At 48.9% G+C, this 22,738-nt stretch overlaps 1 protein-coding gene across 1 annotated transcript in view; it reads right to left on the bottom strand.

Moving 5' to 3' along the window:
• Positions 1-22,738, bottom strand: part of OTOG (otogelin) — a gene marked incomplete at its 3' end in the record, with an annotated part of 86,127 nt that overhangs the window by 42,308 nt on the left and 21,081 nt on the right. The window contains exons 16-25 of the mRNA XM_079928169.1: positions 19,801-19,933; positions 18,741-18,918; positions 17,013-17,137; positions 15,915-16,127; positions 14,138-14,330; positions 12,707-12,781; positions 12,042-12,085; positions 10,377-10,536; positions 3,107-3,214; positions 272-410 (exon numbers count right to left, since the gene is read on the bottom strand). Coding sequence (XP_079784295.1) covers positions 272-410; positions 3,107-3,214; positions 10,377-10,536; positions 12,042-12,085; positions 12,707-12,781; positions 14,138-14,330; positions 15,915-16,127; positions 17,013-17,137; positions 18,741-18,918; positions 19,801-19,933 — 1,368 coding nt within the window. The remainder of the gene's footprint in view (positions 1-271; positions 411-3,106; positions 3,215-10,376; positions 10,537-12,041; positions 12,086-12,706; positions 12,782-14,137; positions 14,331-15,914; positions 16,128-17,012; positions 17,138-18,740; positions 18,919-19,800; positions 19,934-22,738) is intronic.

Consider the following 22,738-nt stretch of genomic DNA (forward strand, 5'->3'; position numbering starts at 1 on the left):
TTAAAATGGCTTGGTAGACCACCAGGGATATAATAAAAGCCCAGAAAGCATTTGCTTTTACTATTACAGACAGAAAAACCACTGGCACCCAAGGGGGCAAGGTTATAATGGTGACAAGCAGGAGGACAGGCAGACTGGTGGGCTCTGTCCAGCCCCAATCTTGTGTCTCTAAATTGCCACACACCAGGGCTTAGATCCTCCCACCCACCTAATTATGTACCAGCTGCTCTGGGTCCCTGTAGAGCCAGCTGGTACACACCCAGGCACTAACCTTGACCAGGTGCACTTTGCACGCTCCCACGAAGTCAAATGGGAGCCCATCAAACGTGCGGTAATGCCGGTCGCCATAGGCGGTGCAGGTGGAGGCACAGGGGTGGAGGGCGCACTGGAACGAGCCGTGCTGGCACACACTGAAACACACGTGCCCAGACCCCTGACAGGGCATGCCCTGCCCCCACCCTGAATGTCCAAGATGGAACCACTGCCCATCGAGCGCCCACTGTGTGCCCCTGGGCCAGAGGTCAACAAACATCATTGACCTCCAACAGATGCCCAAAGGGTGGCAGGGTGGGTCCCCATTTTATGTAGGACACACTGGGGCTCAGAGAGGTTAAGCCAACAAATAACAGAGCCAAGACTGAATCCAGATCTATTTGACTCCAACGTCCACACTCTCTTTACCACTCCAATTGTTCATTCATTCACTCATTCACTCAACAAGTCATAAGCATCTACCATATCCCAGGCATTATTCTAGGAGTTTCAGATACATCAGTGAACAAAACAGCAAAAAACCTCTGCCCTTGTGAAGCTTATATTCTAGAGGAGGAAGCTATACACTAAATAAGTAAGCATGAGTAGGTAACAGAGTGGGTAAGAAGGTGGTGAGTGCTATGGGGGGGAAGAAGCAAGATAAAGGGGATTGGGGGGGCTTTCCTGGTGGCGCAGTGTTGAGAGTCCGCCTGTCGATGCAGGGGACATGGGTTCGTGCCCCGGTCCGGGAGGATCCCACATGCCGCGGAGCGGCTGGGCCCCGTGAGCCACGGCCGCTGAGCCTGCGCGTCCGGAGCCTGTGCTCCACAACAGGAGAGGCCACAACAGTGAGACGCCCGCGTACCGCAAAAGAAAAAAAGAGAGGCAGGAGGAAAAATCAAGAGGGTGGGGAATCCCAGAGTCACATGAAGAAAGGTATGACGGTAGAGAATGATAACAAATGACTGACTGTGTCAAATGCTGCTAATGGGTCTAGGAAGATGTGGACCAAGTGATAAACACTGGATATAACACCATGGAGATTATCAGTGACCTTGGTAGGGATAGTTTTCGTGGAGTAGAAGGGAGAATGGGAGAAGAGGAATTGAAAGCAGCAAATATAGACAACTGTTTTGAGAAGTTCTGCAATAAAAAGGGAGCAGAGAGATGGAGCACACACTCATTAATGCAAGATGAATCCCGAAGTCTAGGAGACCTTCCTCAGCCTACAAGAGACGTAGGGTTCAGGGGAGCTGAGTGGCTGGAAAGGGCTCATACAGAACACACCCATCTCCGAAACACCAGACCAGGAATCAATACACCAAGCCTGACCTGAAGTTACTTTACACAGGGTCTTGTGCCCAGCCCAACCCCTTGGACAGTCACTGGAATTTGATGTGGGGCTAAGAAGGAATAGGTTCCAATGGGTGGGGACCCCCACTGGTATGAGCTGGCCAGACCTCTTTGAGGGGTCCTCGTCCTGTTTCCTTCCCCTCTTCATCCTAGCCCCACTAGTCTAGCTGATGTGCTTTGGCCATTTTCCAGAGAGCTGTAGGAGCCAGGGCTCAGGGGTCCCTGATGTGTCCCCTGACACCCTGGGGCAGTGGCAGGGCCACCTTGATCCTGCAGACACATCAGGGCTGGAGCGGCACTTGGACTCTCAGAGCCCTGGAAAGCCCAGGTCGGGCCCTCTGCAGGGGCACAAGGGCACAGGGGGAATGTCAGGGAGGCTCCACATGCCTCTGTGTGCCAGGAACACGAGGACATCTGGCAAAGGAGGCTGCAACAGAGGCCGCCCAGCCTGGAAGGCATGGGTTGAAAGGCCTCATTAGCTGTTCGGGTAGTTATAAGGCCTTTGTGGAGGGGCTGGGGGGGGGGTCATTGGGGAACCTCAAGATTTAGGTGGTTACAAGGTGGGAGAGATGCTCAGCTCTCCCAGAAGCAGAGGACAGGTGGAGAGTGGGAAAACAAGTTAATTAAAAAAAGAATCACCATAGACACTTCCAGGAGCCAAGCCTTTGGAAAGTGAATTAACATGACTTAGGCACAGCAGCAGCGGGAGCCTGGGAGGATATTTAGGAAGTTGAGTCTCTACCCACTTCCATTCCCCGCTGCTTGGCCCAGGGCAGGCTCTACAGAACTGGCCTCAAGCCCATTTTCAAAGAATTCAGTCCAGGTACACACACTCTCACGTATGCATACCTATATTAACAGATACACAGTGTGCAAATATATTCACATGTAAACTTACTCTCACATATAAGCACGTACATATTCACAGGAAATCACAAATGCACATTTTACATATTGTTCACTTACATGTAAATACAAATACGCACACCCAGTGCGTGCACATGTTCACACACTTTGCACATACGTGTCCCCACATACTAAATGGATGGAGAGGCACACAAATGTATATAAATATAGCTGTACACATACACAAATTCATAACTGTATGTGTTCACTAACACATTCAGGATTATGAATGCCCAGCTTTTCATATATGCACGTGCATATACACTCACATATGCAGTCTATGCATTTTGGACACGTGCCCACACTTGCACATACATATGCAAACACATCCTCATGATTACAAATACACATCTACACACATTCATATACATGTTTGATCAAACTCACATTCGTGTAAATACTCACAAAAACACTCCCCAAAATTCTTTCTATGTGTACACTTGTATATATACACAAACCCCTCCATAGCACAGAAACACACAACGTGAATATGAACATGGTTGAGGGGGGATGCTAGACTGTACTCACGATCATGCGTCCCATATCCATCCTCACCCCCAGCAAAAAGCAGAGCCTGGATGGGGCCCTCACTTACCAGGAATGGCAGGGAGACATGACCTGGTCCCCAGGGAAGTACTCCTTCCCCTTCCAAGTGCATGGGCACTCCTCTGGCAGGAAACAGGCATCCCCGTGTCTGAGCAGGCTAAAAGGACACAGCAAGCAGGTGGTCAGGAGAGCACCCTTCCCATCTCTGTCACCTGTGGAGGACCCTGTATCCACACGGATGCCCCGGAGTGGCTCTCAGCATTTACCCTGGAAGAGAGGACCATGTACCCACCAGCATCCTGCCGCTGCCCAGTGGGGTTCAGAGGTACCTCGGTAACTGGAAAAACCAGAGACAGACTTGGCCCAGCTCAGAAGTCTCTGCCACACATCAGGAAGCAAGGTTCAGCTCTACCAGCCACATGCTGCCCCCCACCCGCCAGCCAGGCTGGATGCCAGTTGTCCCGTAGGCACTAGATGTATACTAATGAACAGACCATGGACATGGGCATTGACCCTCCCTACCCAGGTGGCTCACAGAGTAACTAGTAGATTGCACTGAAAAGAAATGTTAAAGGGAATTTTTCAGGAAGATGGAAACTCAGATTCACATGGAATGAAGAGGTCCAAAAGTAGAAAATATGTTGGTAAATATTTTTTTAATTATTTTTAATTTCTTTAAGAGATAACTGAGCATTTAGAACAAGATTAATGTCAATGAATCGTGGGGTTTATAACACACGTAGAAGTAAAATGTATGACAATAATAGTACAAAGGACAAGAAGGAAGTAAATGAAAGCAGACTGTTACAAGTATTCTACCTAAAGTGGTGAAACATTAATTCATGGTAGACTGTGATAAATGAAAGATACATACTGTAATCTCTAGAGAACCACAAAAATAAAAAATACCAGGATATATACTTGAAATGAAATAAAGGAGAAAAAAATAGAATACTAAAAAATACTTAACCCAAAAGAAGAAAAAACAAAGAAAGACAGGACAAACAGATAACAAATAACAAGATGGTAGTATTAAACTCAGTCCAATTACATTAAAGGCAAATGCATAAATCCTCTAATTACAAGGGAGAGACTGTAACACTGGTGAAAAAAGCAAGACCCAACTATATTTTGTTTACAAAAGCCACAGTTGAAATATAAAGGCACAGATAAGCTAAAAGTAAAATGATGGGGAAAGATATCATGCAAACACTAGTCACAAGACAGAGTGGCCATATTAACATTAGACAAAGTAGACTTCAAGATAAGTAGTATTAACAGCAATAACGAGGGCTATTTCATAATAACAAAAGAGTCAATTTATCAAGAGAACATAAGAATCCTAAATGGGCATGCACCAAGTATGAGAGCTTCAAAAACAGAAGCAAAAACTCATAGAACTAAAAGGAGAAAAGAGACAAAAGCACAATTATAGTTGGAGATTTCAACGTTCTTCTCCATTACTGATAGACTAGGCGAAAAATCATCATAGATGGGCCTATAAATTTGACAACTTAGATGGAATGAAAGACAAAAACACCAAATATCTTTAAATAAATTCAATGACAAATGTGCAAAACTTTAGGTGAAAACTATGCAACACTGCTGAGAGAAATTAAAGAAGGCCCAGTAAATGGAGCAATAATGACATATTTGCAGATCAGAGGACTCACTAGTATGAAGATGTCAGTTCTCCCAAAGTGACCTATAGATTCAGCACAATCCCAATCAAAATCCCAGAGGCTGTTTTGTAGAAATTGACAAGCTGGTCCTAAATTTACATGGAAATTCAAAGACCTAAAAGTGCCAAAAAAAACTTTGAAAAGGAACAAAGTCGGAACACTATCAATTTCTGATTTCAGGACTTACTATAAACCTTCAAAAATCAAGACAGTGTGATATTGGCCTAAAGATAGACAAATAGATCAATGGAACAGAATAAAGAGTCCTAGGAATAAAGACACAGAGGTAGAGAATGGACTTGAGGACATGGGGAGGGGGAAGGGTAAGGGGGGACGAAGTGAGAGAGTGGCGTGGACATATATACACGACCAAATGTAAAATAGATAGCTAGTGGGAAGCAGCCGCATAGCAGAGGGAGATCAGCTGGGTGCTTCATGACCACCTAGAGGGGTGGGATAGGGAGGGTGGGAGGGAGACACAAGAGGGAGGAGATATAGGAATATATGTATAACTGATTCACTTTGTTATAAAGCAGAAACTAACAAACCATTGTAAAGCAATTATACTCCAATAAAGATGTTAAAAAAAAAAAAGAATAAAGAGTCCTGAAATAGACTGACATTTATACAGTCAATTGATTTTTTTTTAAGGTGCCAAAACAATTCAATAGGGAAAGTAAAGTCTTTTTTTAAATGCGTCTAGAACCACTGGGTATCCATCAGAAAAAATAAAATGAAACAACTCCATTTTACAGCATATACAAAATACAATAATTTTAGATAGATTATAGATCCAAATGTAAAAGCAAAATTTATAAAGCTCCTAGAGGAAAACATAGAGGAATATCTTTGGAACTGTGGCAAAGATTTCTTAGGACACAGAGAGCACTAATCATAAAGAAAAAAGTGATAAGGTAAACATCACCAATATTTTAACCTTCGGCTCATCAGAAGTTTTTAGACATATTATGACACTGTAAGTAAATGGATAGGCAAACCACAGACTGGGAGAAAATATTTGCAATACAGATGTCTGACAAGGGACTTGCATCCAGAATCTATAACTTCTGCAACTCAATTTCTTTTCACAAGCAAAGTTATTTACTTATTCATTTAGGCTGCACCGGGTCTTAGTTGTGGCACGTGGGATCTTTAGTTGCAGCATGCGGACTTCTTAGCTGCGGCATACATGCGGGATCTAGTTCCCCAACCAGGGATCAAACCTGGGCCCCCTGCATTGGAAGTGTGGAGTCTTAACCACTGGATCTCCAGGGAAGTCCCTACAACTCAATTTTTTAAAAAATCAGCTAAATAAAAAGTAGGCATAAGACTCAAATGGACACTTTACAAAGGAAGATATACAAATGGCCAAACAACACATGAAAAAGTACTCATCATTAGTCATTAGGGAAATACAAATTAAAACCATAATGCTATTCGGCTATGTTCTCACTAAAATAACAAAAATGAGAAAGACTGAAAACATCAAGTGGTAGTGAGGATGTGGTGCAGGCAGAACTCTCACGCAATGAGAAGGTGAAGTCGTACAAATGTTTTAGAAAGTAATCTGGCAATTTCTTACATAGTTAAACATACATCTACCCTAGGACTCAATTCCATGCTGAAGTGTTCATCCAAGAGAAAGCAGCCTTATTTAAAATAGCCCAAACTGTAGATAACCCAAATATGCATCAACATTTGAGTGGATAAATTAACTATTGTATATTCATACAATGGAATACTACTGAGCAATAAAAAGAAACAAACTACTGGAAAACGCAACAACATGGATCAACCTCAAAGACATAAGCTAAGGAGAAGAAGCCAGACATCAAAGGGTAGATACTGCATGATTCTACTTTCATGAAGTTCTAGAACACGCAGAGACTATCTATGCCAAAATAAAGAACTATGGTGGAGGGATGGGGGAGGCACTAACTAGGAAAAAGCATAGGGCTCGAAGGAATTTTTTGAGGGGAAAGAAGTGTTCTCTATCTTGATGGAGGTGTGGGTTACAAGACGGTATAAATTTATCAAAGCTTAACAAACTGTATACTTATAACCTGTGTGTTTTACTGTATATAAATTATGCCTCACTTTTAAAAAATTAAAAGGAAATAGAGTGAGACACGAAACATTGATTGGAAGCTCCATATTTAAGGGGGGGGCATCATTTTTGTTGTGGAACTCCCAAAATGTCAGTTTCTAGAGTTTTTTTTCTCTTGGCCCAGCCAATTTGCAGGAGAAGAATCATCTTTCATTTCTGGCCTGGGAGGCAAAAACTTTGATGCCACCATCCTGGGAACCAAGCTGGGGAGGAAGGCTGGGTCCCAGCAGGCTTTAAGTCATCTCCCTATTTTCACTCTACATCTCATCCCTGCCTGTGTCCCTGAGATCAAAGCCTCTGACTTGACATTTCTAGAAACTCTTACCACCTTTCTCTGCCGGATGGGGTCAGGGAATCCGGGAGTTTAACTGCTCCTTACCCAGACTTGCACCTCATCCTCCTGTCTTGCTCCCACCACCCCTCTTTCTGAGATGCCTGGAGCCTCCTGTTCCTCAAGCCGTCAACACCATGTAGGCTGTTTCTCCTTGGCCTTCCTTCTCTACAAGCATCAGCTGTCATCCTCTGCTCTGCAAGGTCAGTTTCTACATAGCCACCCTCGTTCCTTCTTCAAAAACCATTGACCCATCTCATGCCACTGTCATCCCATCCCTGCTCCCTTTGTCCCTGGTGATTTATACTTTTTACTCCATTACCAACATTTCATCGCGATTGTCAGAGGAAGCAGGAAAATAATAAAAAAGCATGTGCTTAATCCACAGTGCTCTACCTGAAGCCGCTTAACGTTTCTAAGCCTCCAGTTTTTCATGTGTGAAACGGGGATAACGACGCCTTCTTCCCAAGGTCATTACGAGAATTTAATTATAGACCTGGGCGCACTGCCTAGCACTTAGTAGATACACAATAAATATTGGTTTCTTACCCTTCCTTTCTCCATAATTGCATCAGACACCAGTGATGGGCTGGCTCACTGCCTTCCATCTTCACCTCCAGGCCCTTCCCTGGCCCCCACCATCCACCCGGGGAGGGGACCCTTCCTGCCGCCTACCATCCACTGCTCCCTCCTGGCCTTTTGCAGACCTGCCTGCATTCCTAGCACCTTCTGTGTGCCCACCACAGACAGGAGCATGCAGAGAGAAGCTCTGGCCTCTGTCTTCAAGGTGCCCTCAATTTGTGGAGCACCCTCTCCTTAACTGTTAAGGGACCCTCTTGTTCCAGACCCCCCTCAGGGAACATTTGCACATGCATGGGATCCAGGTGAAGGAAGACAATGCCATCACTCACATAGAGTGCTTATTCTGTGCCATTTTACAGGTGAGGAAACTGAGCCTCAGGGAAGTTAACTGACTCACCCAGTAAGTGGTGTAATCAGAACTCAGGCCTGACTCCAGAGGTCATGCTCCTAACCACTGGGCTACACTACTTAGTGACCCCAGAGCCCTTGGCTCAGCACCAACATGCAAAGGAACCTGGAGCAGCACAGACAGCCCCAGATCCCTGCAGTGGCCCAGGAGGATGACACACACCCAGAGAGTCTAAGAAACACCACGGGGAGGGGCACAGGGGCCAGAGGCCCAGAGGGCCCCAGGCAGGGGTTGTTAGGTATCACTGGGAGCCCTATTCCGGCTCCCAGGAGAATGTTCCACTATGGCAGGAAGTGCCTGCCCTTCCTTTAAAAGTTGAGACTATAACAATTTCCCTTTGACAAGCCCCTGTGGAGTGTGTATAAGCTCCTCATAGGGCATTTGATACAACACGTGAGCCACTAGGGCAAATACCCCAAGAGGTGATGGGGGTTCAACACTAAGAAGGGGAAGAGGACGAGTTTCTCTGGAGCACTTACTGTGCCCAGCTCCTTGCAGCCGCTGTCTTCTTTAAATCTCACAAGAATCCTGCACCGTAGGTGTTACTGTCCTCAATTCACAGGTGAGCAAACTCAGGCTCATAAACATTAAGTGACCTGTCCGACATCACACAGCTAGTGACAAACATTAAGTCCTCTGGACCGTGGATGCTCTTGGCACAGCGCCAGGACCTGGATTGAACTTTGGGAGGCCAGAAGCAGAGGAAGAGGATTCAGGTACTGTCCTGCTCAGACTGGTCCTGCAAACAGCCAGCCGGGCCTCACAGACAAGAAAACTGTGGCCCAAGAGGTCATGTAACTTGTCAAAAGTCACCGAGCCCTTAGAAATCTTCACATCCTATCCTACCCTTTGGAGCCTGGGGACTGAAAAGGGAGCCCCAGTCTGGCTTCGGGATCTTCTGAGTTAAACTAATGCCTGATGTTGGACATTGCTTTAGAACGTTGCTACTCAAAGTGTGGCTCCTAGACCAGCAGCATCAGCAACCCCTGGGAGCTTGTTAGAAATGCAGAGTCTTGGGCCTAAGGTCCTGTGCGAGTTCTCCAAACCTCACAGGGCTCCCTTGTGGATGTCCTTGCCTGGGAAAGGGCAGGCTCATAAACCACATCATGACCTCTGTGTAGGGGACCAGACTCCAGGCCTCACAGAGCCAGCACGCTCTGGCCAAAGGGCAGGGTTTGCAGTAAGCAGAGTTGGGTTTGAGTCATGGATCTCTGGGCAGACCACTTCCCTGCACCCCACCCTTGACCTCAGTGTCTTCATCTGCAAAATGGGAATAATGATCCTCCCCTCCTTTCTCCCGAGGATGCTCTGAGATTGAAGGAGATCATTACAACAAGGTGTTTTATAAACAGCAAAACTCCAACTGACTATTCCCTCCCTTTCCCACCCTAGAAGCTCTGACCCCCTTCTCACGTCCTTTGGCTGCCAGGCCTGGGCTGGGACTCCCAGTTTAGCCCTGTTCTCCGCACAGGCTGAGGACACAGCCCAGTGCTGCCAAGTCATGGGATGAGGTGCCCAACTGTCTTCTCAGCCTAGACCTGAAGCAAGACCAGCATCAGGAACGAGAACTGGCAGAGCGGGGTGCTGGGCCCCTGCAGCCACCTCGGCATGTAGAGCATCAATGAGGCAACCTACAAAACTCAGCTCATGCAGGTCACCCAGCTGTGATGGCAGCATCTCGGGCACCCAGGAGGGAGACTACTTCCACAGGGTGGGGCCTTTCTTTTTCAAGTATTACAGGGGCCTGAGCCCTCCACCTGGTCAGAATTTTGCAGGGATGAAGGTTGAGAGCTAAACACGGGTTTCCTCTCTCATAGTCTTCAGCCCATGAGGCCTCTAGGGTATGCCCGGCACCCACCCAGTGGTTGGCACCTCACTTAATCCTCCAACAATCTCTTGAGGTGGTAGAAAGTATTATTATTCCCATTTTACAGATGAAAAACTGAGCCTCAAAGGAGCTAGGCCCCTTCCTTGTCCAAGGCCACATGCTGGTGAGAAGCAGAGGCAGGTGGACCCCGCTCCGGCTTGGCTCCCCACCCTCCTGCTCTTTCTCAGATTCTCGCTAGTCATTATACTGTCACTGGCCAGCTGTGGGCTGATGCCTCCCTGCAAGGCTGTGTGAGGTTTTCCCTGCCCCTCACTCCACGCTATGGTCCCTGGTTCTGCCAGCCTTCGGGAGTGGTAACCCATTGCAACACAGATACATACCCTTGGGGACAGGCGCATCCTGAGAGGCAGGGGCCACGGGCTGGCACGCTCAGGCTCAGGTTCAGCAGCTGCTGCTCACACGTCCTCTCTCTGCTCAGCTCAGGGTCGGTGTGCAGGTCACTGCAGTTCACGAAGACCTGGCCTGCTGGACAGGCAGCAGCTGGAAGAGAGGGTGGTGCTGGCAAGAGCCTGGACACTCAGCAGGATGCTTGGAACACCTGGGCCTGGGGTGGGTTCCTGGGCGGCAGCGGGGGCCAGGGAGACCTGGGGACCAGCATCTGGAGGATGCAGGCAGAGACGGGGCTCTGATGCTTTCTCATGCCCTTGCTGCCCCTGAGGCATTCCTTGAGTTCCCAAGTGCACATCACAGTGGGTGGGAGGGGTATGTGCTGTCCCACAATAGGACAACCACCACCAGTACCAATTACTGGACGTGTCCTTTCCACCAGGTACTGTTCCAGGGCCCTCATGTGCATTTTCTTATTCAATCCTGCAACAACTCTGTGAGGTATTACTATCCCCTATTTTCCCATATAATGGAGAGAAGTCACTTCTGCGCTCAAAGGCATGATAAGGTGAGAGGAAGTGCCCCAGAGGGACCAGAAGAGGAGCCAGAAAGAGGATAGCCATGCAGTGTGGCAGGTGGCCAGGGGACTTTTAACAACATGGAAGTCAACTTCCCATTTACCTGTATTTCTGTGACATAAACCCACTCTCTCTCCCAGAGCCTTCAGTCGTGTCGGCCGTATACACTTATACCATGTGAGCGATCTTTTTTAGGAAAATCAATAAAGGGGGTCTGAGTTCTATGCCCACCCTGGGACGGAACAGAGAGAAAGGGATAGCTACAGGAGATGAAATAAAAGTCCTAAAGGGCAGAAACCTGAAGCCAGAAACAACAAAAAGAAAAACACTCTCAGGGACATACACGAAACGTGGGGAGAACATAGGAATCTAGGTTATATACAAAAGAGGAAGTGAAGGTTCAGAGAGGTGAAGTGAGTTACCCAGGGCTGCACAGGTAGTGAGTGCTGGGCAGGATTTGAACCCAGGGCTACCTGAGTTTGGAGGCCCTGCTCTTGCCACCTGCCATATGACTATTCTCTGATCTCCTCTGTGCCAACCTCCATACTTAGCGGCATCATCCACCCCAGGAGGTCCTCCCTGAAGGCTCCAGCCTCCTTGCCCTACCACCTCCAAGGCCCTCACAGGCTGATCCACCAGGGTGCCACCCTGATGCCCCCATCTCTACTGCCTGTGAGCGTCTCAAAGGCTCAGCCTCTCCTCCCCACTGCTGTGATCCCACATCCCGCACTGGACACAGAGTCAGCCTCAGTAGACACGTGATGGTTCAGACAGAGAAAATCCAGGACCCAGGGGAGGTCAAGGGCCTGTCCAGATACCCCAGCTGGTTACCCCTGAGGGAGATGGAGTCTCAGTATCTTCTCGAGAAGCAGGAGGGACAGCCACTTGAGTGGGGCTGAGGTTGGGACAGGATTTCACAATGCCACCCTCCAAGTTGGAACCTTTCCCGAGAGGGCAAAGAACACAGAAGGCTCGGTGTGGCACAAGACCTGGGGTGGGGTGTCCCTGTCCTGGTCTGTCCTCGAGCTCTCCACAACCCCACTACCATGAAGGAGGCCCCACCCTCCCTGTCACCCTTACCTGGGGCTCTGCTACCACAGCTCATGACCCCATCTTTGCAGTGGCTGCAGAGAGAGAGAGAGGCACTGGGATCAGCCCACCCAGTCACTGCAGGGCCTGGAGACCTCGAGTTACTGCACTCAGGTTACTGCAGGATTCAGAAGGACATGCCCACTTCTGTCCCTGGCTCCCTGTGCAGAGGGGGAGGGTGGGTGTCGCTTCATGGAAAGTTTTGCACTGCTGAATTTTCTTTAGTCAGCAACTTCCATTTAAAGAGAGGATAATAGGACTTCCCTGGTGGTCCAGTGGTTAAGACTCCATGCTTCCACTGCAGGTGGCGCGGGTTCGATCCCTGGTCTGGGAAGTTCCCACATGCCCTGCGGCGCAGCCAGACTAAGATTAAAAATAATAATAATAGGGCTTCCCTGGTGGCGCAGTGGTTGAGAGTCCGCCTGCCGATGCAGGGAACACGGGTTCATGCCCCGGTCCGGGAAGATCCCACATGCCACGGAGTGGCTGGGCCCGTGAGCCATGGCCGCTGAGTCTGTGCGTCCGGAGCCTGTGCTCCGCAACGGGAGAGGCCCCAGCAGTGAGAGGCCCGCGTACCGCAAAAAAATTTTTTAAATAAAATTAAAAAATAACAATAATAAAGAGAAGATAATAGTGCTGCTGTCTAGGGAGCTCACCAGTGGCCTAGAGATGGGATGTCACTGTCTCCAGGGGGATAATCCATTCCTTGGAAGTGGCAGGAGCACTGGTTCCTGTACAAGCCGGGAACAGAGAAAGGTGGGCCAGCTCAGGAGCTGGGGCAGGAACAGCCAAGGACAGGGGCCCCACCCCTCAGCCAGCCAGGGGCATTCAGACCCAGCATCCGTTCTGATGGCTCAGTGCCTATACCACACAGGTTGTTAAAATACTGTGAACACCAGGCTAGGCCCTCCAAATACGTCATCTTTCTAGCATACGGCGGAGAACCTTATGCTACCGTCTCTGCAGCCTCCTCTCGTAGGTCATCTGAGGCCAAAGGCCGTGTTGCCTTCTCACATACCTCCCATGGCACCTGCCGGTTACGGCCAAGTGCAGGCCTTGAAGCAGAGCAGTCGAGGGCTGGAAGGGATGTCTGAACTCATCCAACCCCAGTGCTTCTCACCACCTTCTCCCTCTAAATCCTCCTCCACCCCATATAACCCTCAGAGGCTCCCTTCTCTGGCAATGCTCAAACTCAAGGGGTCGGGGCAGGGCACACATCTGGATCTCAAGGAAGGACTGTAGCTACAAAAGGTCCCTGAGTGAGTGAATCAAATATGCTCCCTAAAGGGGCTTTTCTCCAGCTCCCCCATTATTCAGTTGAATGTGATACCATTTTACAGATGGAGAAATAGGCCTGGAGGGGAACAAGGACCTTGGCAGTCAGCCCCAGGATCCTGTGAGGTGAGGTCACCACCTCCCACCTCCCCCGCAACTCTGCCCTCTAGCCAGACGGAGAATGCCCACAGGCAGGTCTCAGGGCCTTCCCCTTGTGCCCCTCCGCCTACAGCACTCTTCACTCAAATCTCTGCTCAAATGTCACCTCATCAGAAAGGCCTTCCTCCCATGCTCACTTCATACGACATAACAGTAACCCCTCCCTGTCCCAGGACCCTCTGTTCTCACTCTGCTGTATTTGGCTTTACAGCTCTTGTCACCACCAGACCCATGAAGGATCTGTTTATTTGCTTATTATCTGTCTCACCACCCAGAATGTGAGCTCTGTGGGGCAGGACTCTGTTTTGTTCGTTGCTGAACTCCCGGGGCCTAGAAATGTCTGGAACATACATGGTCAGTAAAGATTTGTGGAAGGAGAGGAGAGATGAGGGCAGAGACCCTGTTGGCTCTGCGGGGTTGTTCTGGGCTGGAGCAAAGAGCCAGAGCTGAGAAGAGAGGCCAGGGAAGGGGGAGGGGTGTCTAGAAGAGGAAGCCCACCCGACCACTGACCCAGCTTACCCTCCAAGCTCTGCCCCGAGATTGTGAGATGAAGTAGGGACATGAGAGGCCCAGTCAGGCACCCCAGTTTCATATGCTCTGGAGACCCCCAGCCTCATCACCACCTGACACAGAGCTCAAGCCAGCCTGCTCACCTGGGAACACAGAGGTCAGCCTGGGTGTCCAGATAGGTGTCTGGTGGGCAGGCACAGCCCTCCACACACTCGTCCCCGCTGAGGTCGCCGTCACCATCAACTCCACAGGCCTCAGGGCCGGCTAGGTCCTGGCAGGTTTGTCCACACGGAGCCACACAGGGGCTGTACTCCTTGGTAGCCTCACAGGACAGTGCTGTAGTGAGGAATGTAACTGTGCTTTGTTTCTCTCTTACTCACAACTGTGTGGGGTGGAGTCATCATCATAAAGAGGAGAACTGAGAACCAGAGAAGTTAAGACATTTGTCCAAGGTCACACAGCAGGTCAAGGTCACAGCTGAGATCTGAACCCAGCCTGCCTCCCACTACACCAGAATGGCAGAGCCACAGAGGTGGGTCCCACCTCCCAAGTTCAGCCTGGACCCTGCCATTGGTATTTCCTTTTCTCTGCAGGGCGTTCCTCTTAGGTAGTGATACTGGGGAAGGAGTGGAAATCACTGCCCCCTGACAGCCCTGCACTCACCCACAGACACACAAGCACAGGTTTGTAAATACACACACACTTCTGCCTCTCTCGCTTCCATGGGTTATGAAGATCAATTGTGCTCCCTCCAGCAGCCTCTCGGGGCCCTTTGTCCAAGACTCAGCGTTGCCCTCTCCTCATCTGGACACCATCCCACTGCCCTGGGGTCTCCCACAGTCTGTCAGGGCCAGTAGAGCCACCTAGACTGCCAAGCCCAGTTGTTCTCACCCTGGCTGCACATCAAAGCCACCTGGGAGCTTTTAAAAATGCTGACCCCTGCCCCTCACTGCCAGATACATTGTTTTAATTGATACTGGATATGGCTCAGACAGGTGCATTTTTTAAAAGTTCCCATGATGATTCTAATGTGGTCCTATCCAACCAGCTCTGGAGAAACTTTGACTCAGAGACGGGCAGGGCCTTGTCACACACACACAGAAAGTTACCTGCAGGGCTAGAATAAAACTCAGGTCTCCTGACTCCTAGTACAGTAAGCCCCCTACATACGAACCTTCGAGTTATGAACTTTCAAAGATGTGAACGTATTATAAACCTATTATAGTACAGTACTATACAGCCGATTGTGTTAGTTGGGTACCTTAGGCTAACTTTGTTTGACTTACGAACAAACTGAACTTACGAACATGCTCTAGGAACGGAACTCATTCATACATAGGAGACTTACTGTACTGTGCCTTTTCCATTTATTCAACAAACATTTGCTAAAAGCTTACTGAGAGTGAGGCCCTGTGCTGGGGCTGGGGGCACAGAGATGACCAAGACATGGAGAGGTATGTGGCCTGGGGTGGGAGTGGGGGTGGGTACGGGCCAGCCCAGGCCCATTGAGCCACTTGTGCACTCAAACCTGAGGGCCACACAGCCAGTGATCTTTAGAAAGTTCACTCTGGCTGCAGTGAGAAGAGGCTATAGGGACACATGTTAGGTAGCTGTGACTAGGGTGGTGGCAATGGCAGTGGTGAGAACTGGCTGAACTTGCAGTTGACCAGACTTACAGGACTTGGAGGTGGACTGGAGGTGACACGTGCCCAGGTGTCAGGCCTGGGTAATCCATGGATGGGGGCCCTCGGCAGAGGTGGAGAGCACAGGAGGAGAAGCAGTTTGGGAGGAAGGGGTGTTAGGCTGGAGGAGACTGTAGGACGTCCCAGGGGAGAGGTCGGGGGGCAGGTGGACACTCAGATCTGGAGCTCTGGCTCCTCCAGCCGTCCTCACATGGGCACACAAGCATGGGGCGCTCACCACAGGCTGGCAGGTGGGCACGGAAGTCGACGGGGAGCCCATGGCGCTGGCACAGGCGGGCATAGTGGGCTAGCGTGGCACACAGGCAGGGCTGCCCACAGCGGCAAGTGTCCCGGCGGCACTGCTCAAAGTAGGGCACAGGGCTCAGGTACGTGGAGCAGGGCGCAAACAGCTCCCCAGTGAGCACGCTGCAGGACTGCAGGGCATAGGAGGCTGGAGACAGACAAACGGGCCGAGGGTCAGAGGTCTAGTTTGCCTGGTGCCCCAGGCCCCAGTCTCTCCCTCCCTCCTTCCCCACAGCTCAGGGGACTCTGTACACGGGAGTGTGTGTGTATGTGTGTGCGCATGCACAGGCACTCGTGCAATGCATTCCTCATGCCAGGCATGAATCCATATGCCAGAAGGAGTCGAGGGAGGGAACGAAACAGACAAAAGTCCCTGCCCTCATACAGCAGACATTCTGGTTGGAGAAGACCATCACTAGACGACTTACATAGTAAATTAAAGGGGAAGAATCTAAGGAGAGAGAGAAAGCTAGGAAGGAGAATGCGGATTGCAAGTTGGGGCGGGAGGGGAACTGTGATTTTAAACCCAGTGGTCCGAAGCCCTCAGTGGAAAGATGTTTGACCAAAAACTCGAAAGAGGTGAGAGAGTGAGGCATGTGTTTATGAGGGAAAAACATTCCAGGTGAAGGGAACAGCAAGTGCAAAGACCTGGAGAGAAGGACCAGGCTGTGTAGGAAGAGAGCAAGGAGGCCAGTGCAGCTGGAGGAAGGGGGAGGGTGGGAGGTGGATGGGGGAGGAGGTGAGATAAGGGGGATGGGAGGAGAGCGTAGAGCCTGGTGGGGCCACTGTGAGACCTCGGACTTTTGCCCTGGGATGGGGGAGCTTGTACAAATGTGTGTGTAGGTGACAGGGATAGGACGTGAGGTTCCCTTCTGCCTGCCCCTCACCAGAAGGGAAGCCCAGTCCCCTCCCCGTACCTTCTCCTTTCTGATCACTCCTACCCGATGTGGTCAACATCCTCATGCCCAGCTTCCCATCTCATCTCTCTCAAACCAGTCACACCCATCCTCCCTCCCCTCCCCGATCACCTCACCGGCTTGCAGGTGCACATCACAGGGGTCCACCGGGGAGCCAGAGACCAGCGGGAAGCAGGCGGACAGTGTTTTCCAAGAATTGCCAAAGAGTTGTGGGGTGCTCTCAGGCACACCCACTGGGGACCTGCAGCCACGGCAGAGCCACATTCACACACTGGCCCACGTGCACCCAAGTGAACGTACAGCATACACCCAGGTAAGCATCCACCTGCCCATGTACACACATGCACACACACCCACGGAACACAAATATATGCCAGACACGCAAACAGCCAAGGGGATCTACACAGACACATTCAAGCACATACAATTACAAATGTGCGTGCACACACACACCCATCACGTTCAACAGGCTCCTGACGGGCTTGAGGCCACACACTGTCCCCCTCACCACCCACCCCAGTTCTTCATGTCAGAAAGAGATAAACAGGGACACCATCAACCGAACTTCACCACATTAAGACTTCCTCTTCCCTTCCCCAAGGGCAGTTCCCCCAAACTCCTTTGCCCTCCCTCTCTTTCCAGGTGGGAAATAGTCACATGAGGGGCAATAACGGGGGGAAGGGGAGAAGCATGTTTCCTAGACAACACCAGTCTCCAAAGGTCACCGAACTGGGTGTAGACGGTAAAATGGAGAGAGATCATAGTGCCCACGAGGGGCAGGCTCTGCCTGGCGCCCACCACAGGCACGTTATTGCTCCAGAGCAGTGGGAACACTCAAGTTACACAGAGCAGTATTGCCACCCAGAGTTCACGGTTAGCAGCATGGCAAGCAGCCCACACTAAACAAGGTCTGCCCTCACCATTCTAACCAGCTGCGCTGACATCAGCTCCAACAGGCAAGGCAGAGTAGGGTGCTACATTTTAAAACGTACATGCATGGAAAAGCTCCCAGGTTTTTCCTGTTCTTGCTTTTCCAAACAAATTCTCATTTCTGTCTGAAGAAAGCCTCTCATGTTTCCTTCTGCATCACCCAACGCATGTAACTTGAAGGACTGGCCAGAACCTTCAGCCGTCAAGATCAACCCTTTGTTCTCCCTTCTGGAAGGTCAGACTCTCGTCCTCTCTCAAATTCCTCAACTGTGTCCATGCCTAGATAGACTTTTCTCTCAACTCTCTGTCGGTCCATGGGAAATACCCCTCCCCAGAACACGGGGAGGCTCACAGGATGCAAACCACAAGCACCAGGCAGGGAAGGTACGTGAGTTAAAATGGCCTGGTGGGATAGAAAGCAAGGGTTTGGGCATCATTGGTTTACTGGGGGCTCACACTCATCTAAAAGTGTTCACAACCAGTTAAAACAGACAAAACCGTGAGCCAGATCAAACTCAGCCTGAGGTCCACCCATATTAAGACCTCACTGTAAAACAGTATTTCTCAAGGTATCTCTCTAGCCCTCACAGACTAGAATCACAGAGGTGCTTATTAAAAATTAGATTCCCGGGCAGTACCCTAAATCAGATTCTTGAGGAGTGGGGCCCAGGAATCAGCATTTTAACGAGCTCCCGGGATGATTCTTTGGCGCAAGAAAGACTGTGAACCACTGCTTTAAAGAAACATACTTAAATTTAAATGTAGAGGACTAAATAATCAATGGTGCACGTTGGGAACACTGAGAGCCCACGGCAGCCCGGGAGAAACGTTCCTAGGCAGCGCCAGCCCGCCCGCACACACTCTTAAGGGGCCTGCCTCCCCCTCTCCTTCCAGTTCCGGGTCAGGGCACGTACAGGAAGTCGTCCTGCGTGTTGCCGTTGAAGGTGCCGCAGAGGCCCACAGTGTCTTCTACCCATCGCTGGTCCACCTGCAGGTATAGCCGCGGTCCTTCGCGGTCATAGAGCACCCGCACACCCACGTTGGTCCTCACGCGCAGGAACACGGACGAGAGCCTCCGGATTTCAAAGGCGTCTGGGCACAGAACCGGAGCGGGGATGTAGGAGGTTCAGACAGTATCACCCCATCCACCGCCACCACCTGCATGGCCCACGCTGACCCTCATACCCAGCCCAGTCTTCACACACAGTGAGGCTCTGCCTGGGGGTTGGTTTGGGGAGCCTTGAGAAAATCCTATTCAATGATTAAGTCAGGACCCAGGAATAACCTACCATGGCAGCTCCCGCTGAGAAATTTCTTCTAGCATCGAGTGCCAATTAAAGCTTTGCCTCCCTAAGTCGTGTGTTTCCTTTTCTAGCAAAGGAGAATTCTGTTAACTACCCTTTTTTTTTCCCACAGTGACTACCAGGAAGCTCACAATATGATTTCTGATTCAATTGTAGCAATTTTAAGTTTTAGATTCAGTTGTAGTGAATTTTACACATTTTGTGGCTTGCCTTTTTTTCGGGGGGCAGGGCTCTTTACACTCTTGCATCTCCCCTCTTCTCAATCTTGAGCTCTTATCCTTTTTTCTTTTTTAATTTTTTTCTGGTGCCATTTTATTTCTTAATAGTTTTGCCATTTTTGTTAGATGTGCTTCCTACGAGCTATCACAAATACCTTGTGAAATCAGAAAGGATAATAATTAATAGATAGTGAGAGTAGGGATGGAAGACAGCTCCATTAATATCCTAATGTTAGGAGAAGCCATCATACTGCCATGAAGCCCACTGTCATGTCGGGATGGGGACAAAGACAATTTTATAAGTCCAGAGTCCATGTTCCTGGGACCAAGGTGTCCCCCTGGCCTGATTCACCCAGTATTAGAATGTGAGCTGTTGCCCGTGTGGCAGTGCCTTTGGCCAGAAGAGCCTGGGCCGCCACCTTTCAGCTAGCTCTCATCCACCAGGGCCGTACCGTCTGTGTAGGGTGGGGTGACCTTGTACTGGTCAAACAGAAGGACATCCCCTGCTTGGGTCAGGGTCACCTGCCTCCGAGGGTCCTGATGCAGAATCACTGACACTGACTGGACACAGACTCCATCCTGGTTCTAGAGAGAAAGGAAGGCCAAAGGGGCAGAGTTAGTCTGTCTTGCCTGCTGGTCCCAACAGAGCCCTCCAAAGGCAGGGATTTCAGCACAGTCTGAGGCTAGGGGAAGCCTCCCCACAGTGACAGAGGCCCAAAGGACATTAGGGGTCCTCTAACCAAATGCTTTCATCTGGGGAATGGTAAGGCAGAGGCACAGACTGGAGAAGGTTAGTGGCAGAACTGGGAAAATACAAATAAAAATGATAGTCAACCCTCAGGCTATGACACAGAGCAGAGATGGACCCCAGATGACCCAGAGTCCAGCCCCAGAAACACTGGCCTCCCCACTTGACTGCAATCCAGGACTTTAATTTCATCCTTGTATGGGTGTTTATGTAGCTCTTTCTATGTGTCACATCTTGCAGAGTATCAAGCTCCACTCATAAGCAGGCAGGAAATGAGCTAATATTCTCTAGGCCTCAGGTTCTCATCTCTGAAATGGGTAGTACACATTGGGCCCATTCATACCTCCCTTCCACAGAAGATGGTCACACAGTCATACATGATGAAAATGATATAGTCCCTGCCCTCAAGAAGAATAGATATTCGTGTGGGATACAGACATTAAATAAGTAATTACAAAGTTGGTTAATTATTATTTTGATCAGTGCTGAAAAGAGGTGTAGGGTGCTAGGAAAGCATTTAGTGAGGGAACGAGACTTAGCCTGCAGAGATAGGAAAGGTCATCCTAGGGAATGATAATAGTAATGTAACAATAATCAATAACAATAATGTAACAATATGTAGTAATGTAACAATAATCATAACAATAATATAACAGTTATACTACAATATTATTATAACATAATAATAACAGCTAACTTTAGAGTTATGTTCAAGTACCATTCGGATATATTTTTAAACATATTTACGCACCTAATCATCATAGCAATCTTATTCAGTAAGTACTACTAACTACTCCATTATGCAGATCAGAAAACTGAGGCATGGGAAAAAAGCTCAAGAGCCATTTGAGCTGAGATCAGAAGGATGCATGGAAGCTGGCTGGGTAACGGAAGAAGGCAATGGGGAAGACATCTAGGCAGAAGGAACAACCTGTACAAAATCCCTGACAGGAAGGCTTTTACTGTATTCAAGGATGTAAAAGAAGACCAGAGGGGTCAGAGCCCACTGGGCAAAGTGGTTTAAGGTTCAAGAGGTAGGCAGAGGGCTTCCCTGGTGGCGCAGTGGTTGAGAATCTGCCTGCTAATGCAGGGAACACAGGTTCGAGCCCTGGTCTGGGAGGATCCCGCGTGCCGCGGAGCAGCTAGGCCCGTGAGCCACAACTACTGAGCCTGCGCGTCTGGAGCCTGTGCTCCGCAACAAGAGAGGCCGTGATAGTGAGAGGTCCACGCACCGCGATGAAGAGTGGCCCCCGCTTGCCACAACTAGAGAAAGCCCTCGCACAGAAACGAAGACGCAACACAGCAAAAATAAATAAATTAATTAAGAGTTAGGACTTCAACATATTCATTAAAAAAAAAAAAAAAAACGAGGTAGGCAGGGGCCAGCTTAGGCAGAGCTTTGTAATATTTCTGAACTTTATCCTAAGTTCAAAGACAGCCAGAGAAAGTGTAACAGGAAAGTAATACAATCGAGCACTGAAATGAACTGATCAGAGCTTGAAATTTTTCAGAAAGACATTGTACAACCAGTTATGACCTTTCTTTTAAGTTTCTGCCCAAGGGGACAATCCCTGAAACAGCTCAAAATCATCGTGCCTAAAACATCACCTTCTTTGTCAAACCCACTTATCCTCTGGTCCCCCCTGGACATGTCACTGGTGCAGGAAGAAAGCCTGCACCTTTAGTCAGTCTTAGGTTCAAATCCTGATGTCACTGAAAACCATAAGACCCTAAAGAACACACTTAACTTCTACAAACCTCTGTTCTCTCCTCTGCAAAATAGAGATACAACATGTGGTTGGTTCACCCTATTGGATACATATAAGAAAAGTGCATGAAATACTTTGGGGTTGCATTTATCAAAGCCACAGAACTTTACAGCACAAAGAGTGAACGCTAATGTGTGCAATCTAAAAAAATCATGTAGGAGGTCAGGGGATCCCAGAATGGAATGCAGACTGTGACAGAAGCATCTAATATATTACAAATATATGAAGCAACCTCACTAAAGGGGTTTTGGGGAAAGCTGTTGACCTAAGTTACTTTGGAAATAAATGGAGTTTGTAAGACTAAGAGCAAAAGGAATTGTGCCGAAGCACTGTACTCTACTTGATAAAGTTATTTCCCATGGAGATAAGGATAATAATTCTGATACTCCTACATGTATACTGGAATTGAACAGTTAGGTAAATGAATAGGTGAATAATGGAAGCCAGGTTTCTGACTGTTGGAGTGGGTGTTTAGAGATAAGCAAGGGGAGGAGGCTAGAATGATCCATATGGCAGTACCTTGGAGTTGGAACATGAGTATGAACTCCTGATTAGCACACATCATATGGTTATTTACAGAAATATTTATTGATATGTGTATATATGTTGGTTAGACAAGGATATGCATGGGTTATTCATATATTTCCTTTCTCTGTCAGCTGAAATGGCCTAAAAGAAATGATACCCCAGTAGCAATGAGCATACCTAGTGCGTGCCCAGGTCTTGGTTTCTGACACCATTCTCTAATAAAAGGAACCAAGAAAGCCTGGTAATATTTTTGCAGAAATGGCTGATTCTAGGACTGGGACAGGAAATATACAAGATGAGCCTGGTACATGTTGTAGGGCCGAAAGGTTAAGGAAGTACATACAC

This window comes from Stenella coeruleoalba (assembly GCF_951394435.1).
Source record: "Stenella coeruleoalba genome assembly, chromosome: 8".
NCBI classification, from domain to species: domain Eukaryota; kingdom Metazoa; phylum Chordata; class Mammalia; order Artiodactyla; family Delphinidae; genus Stenella; species Stenella coeruleoalba.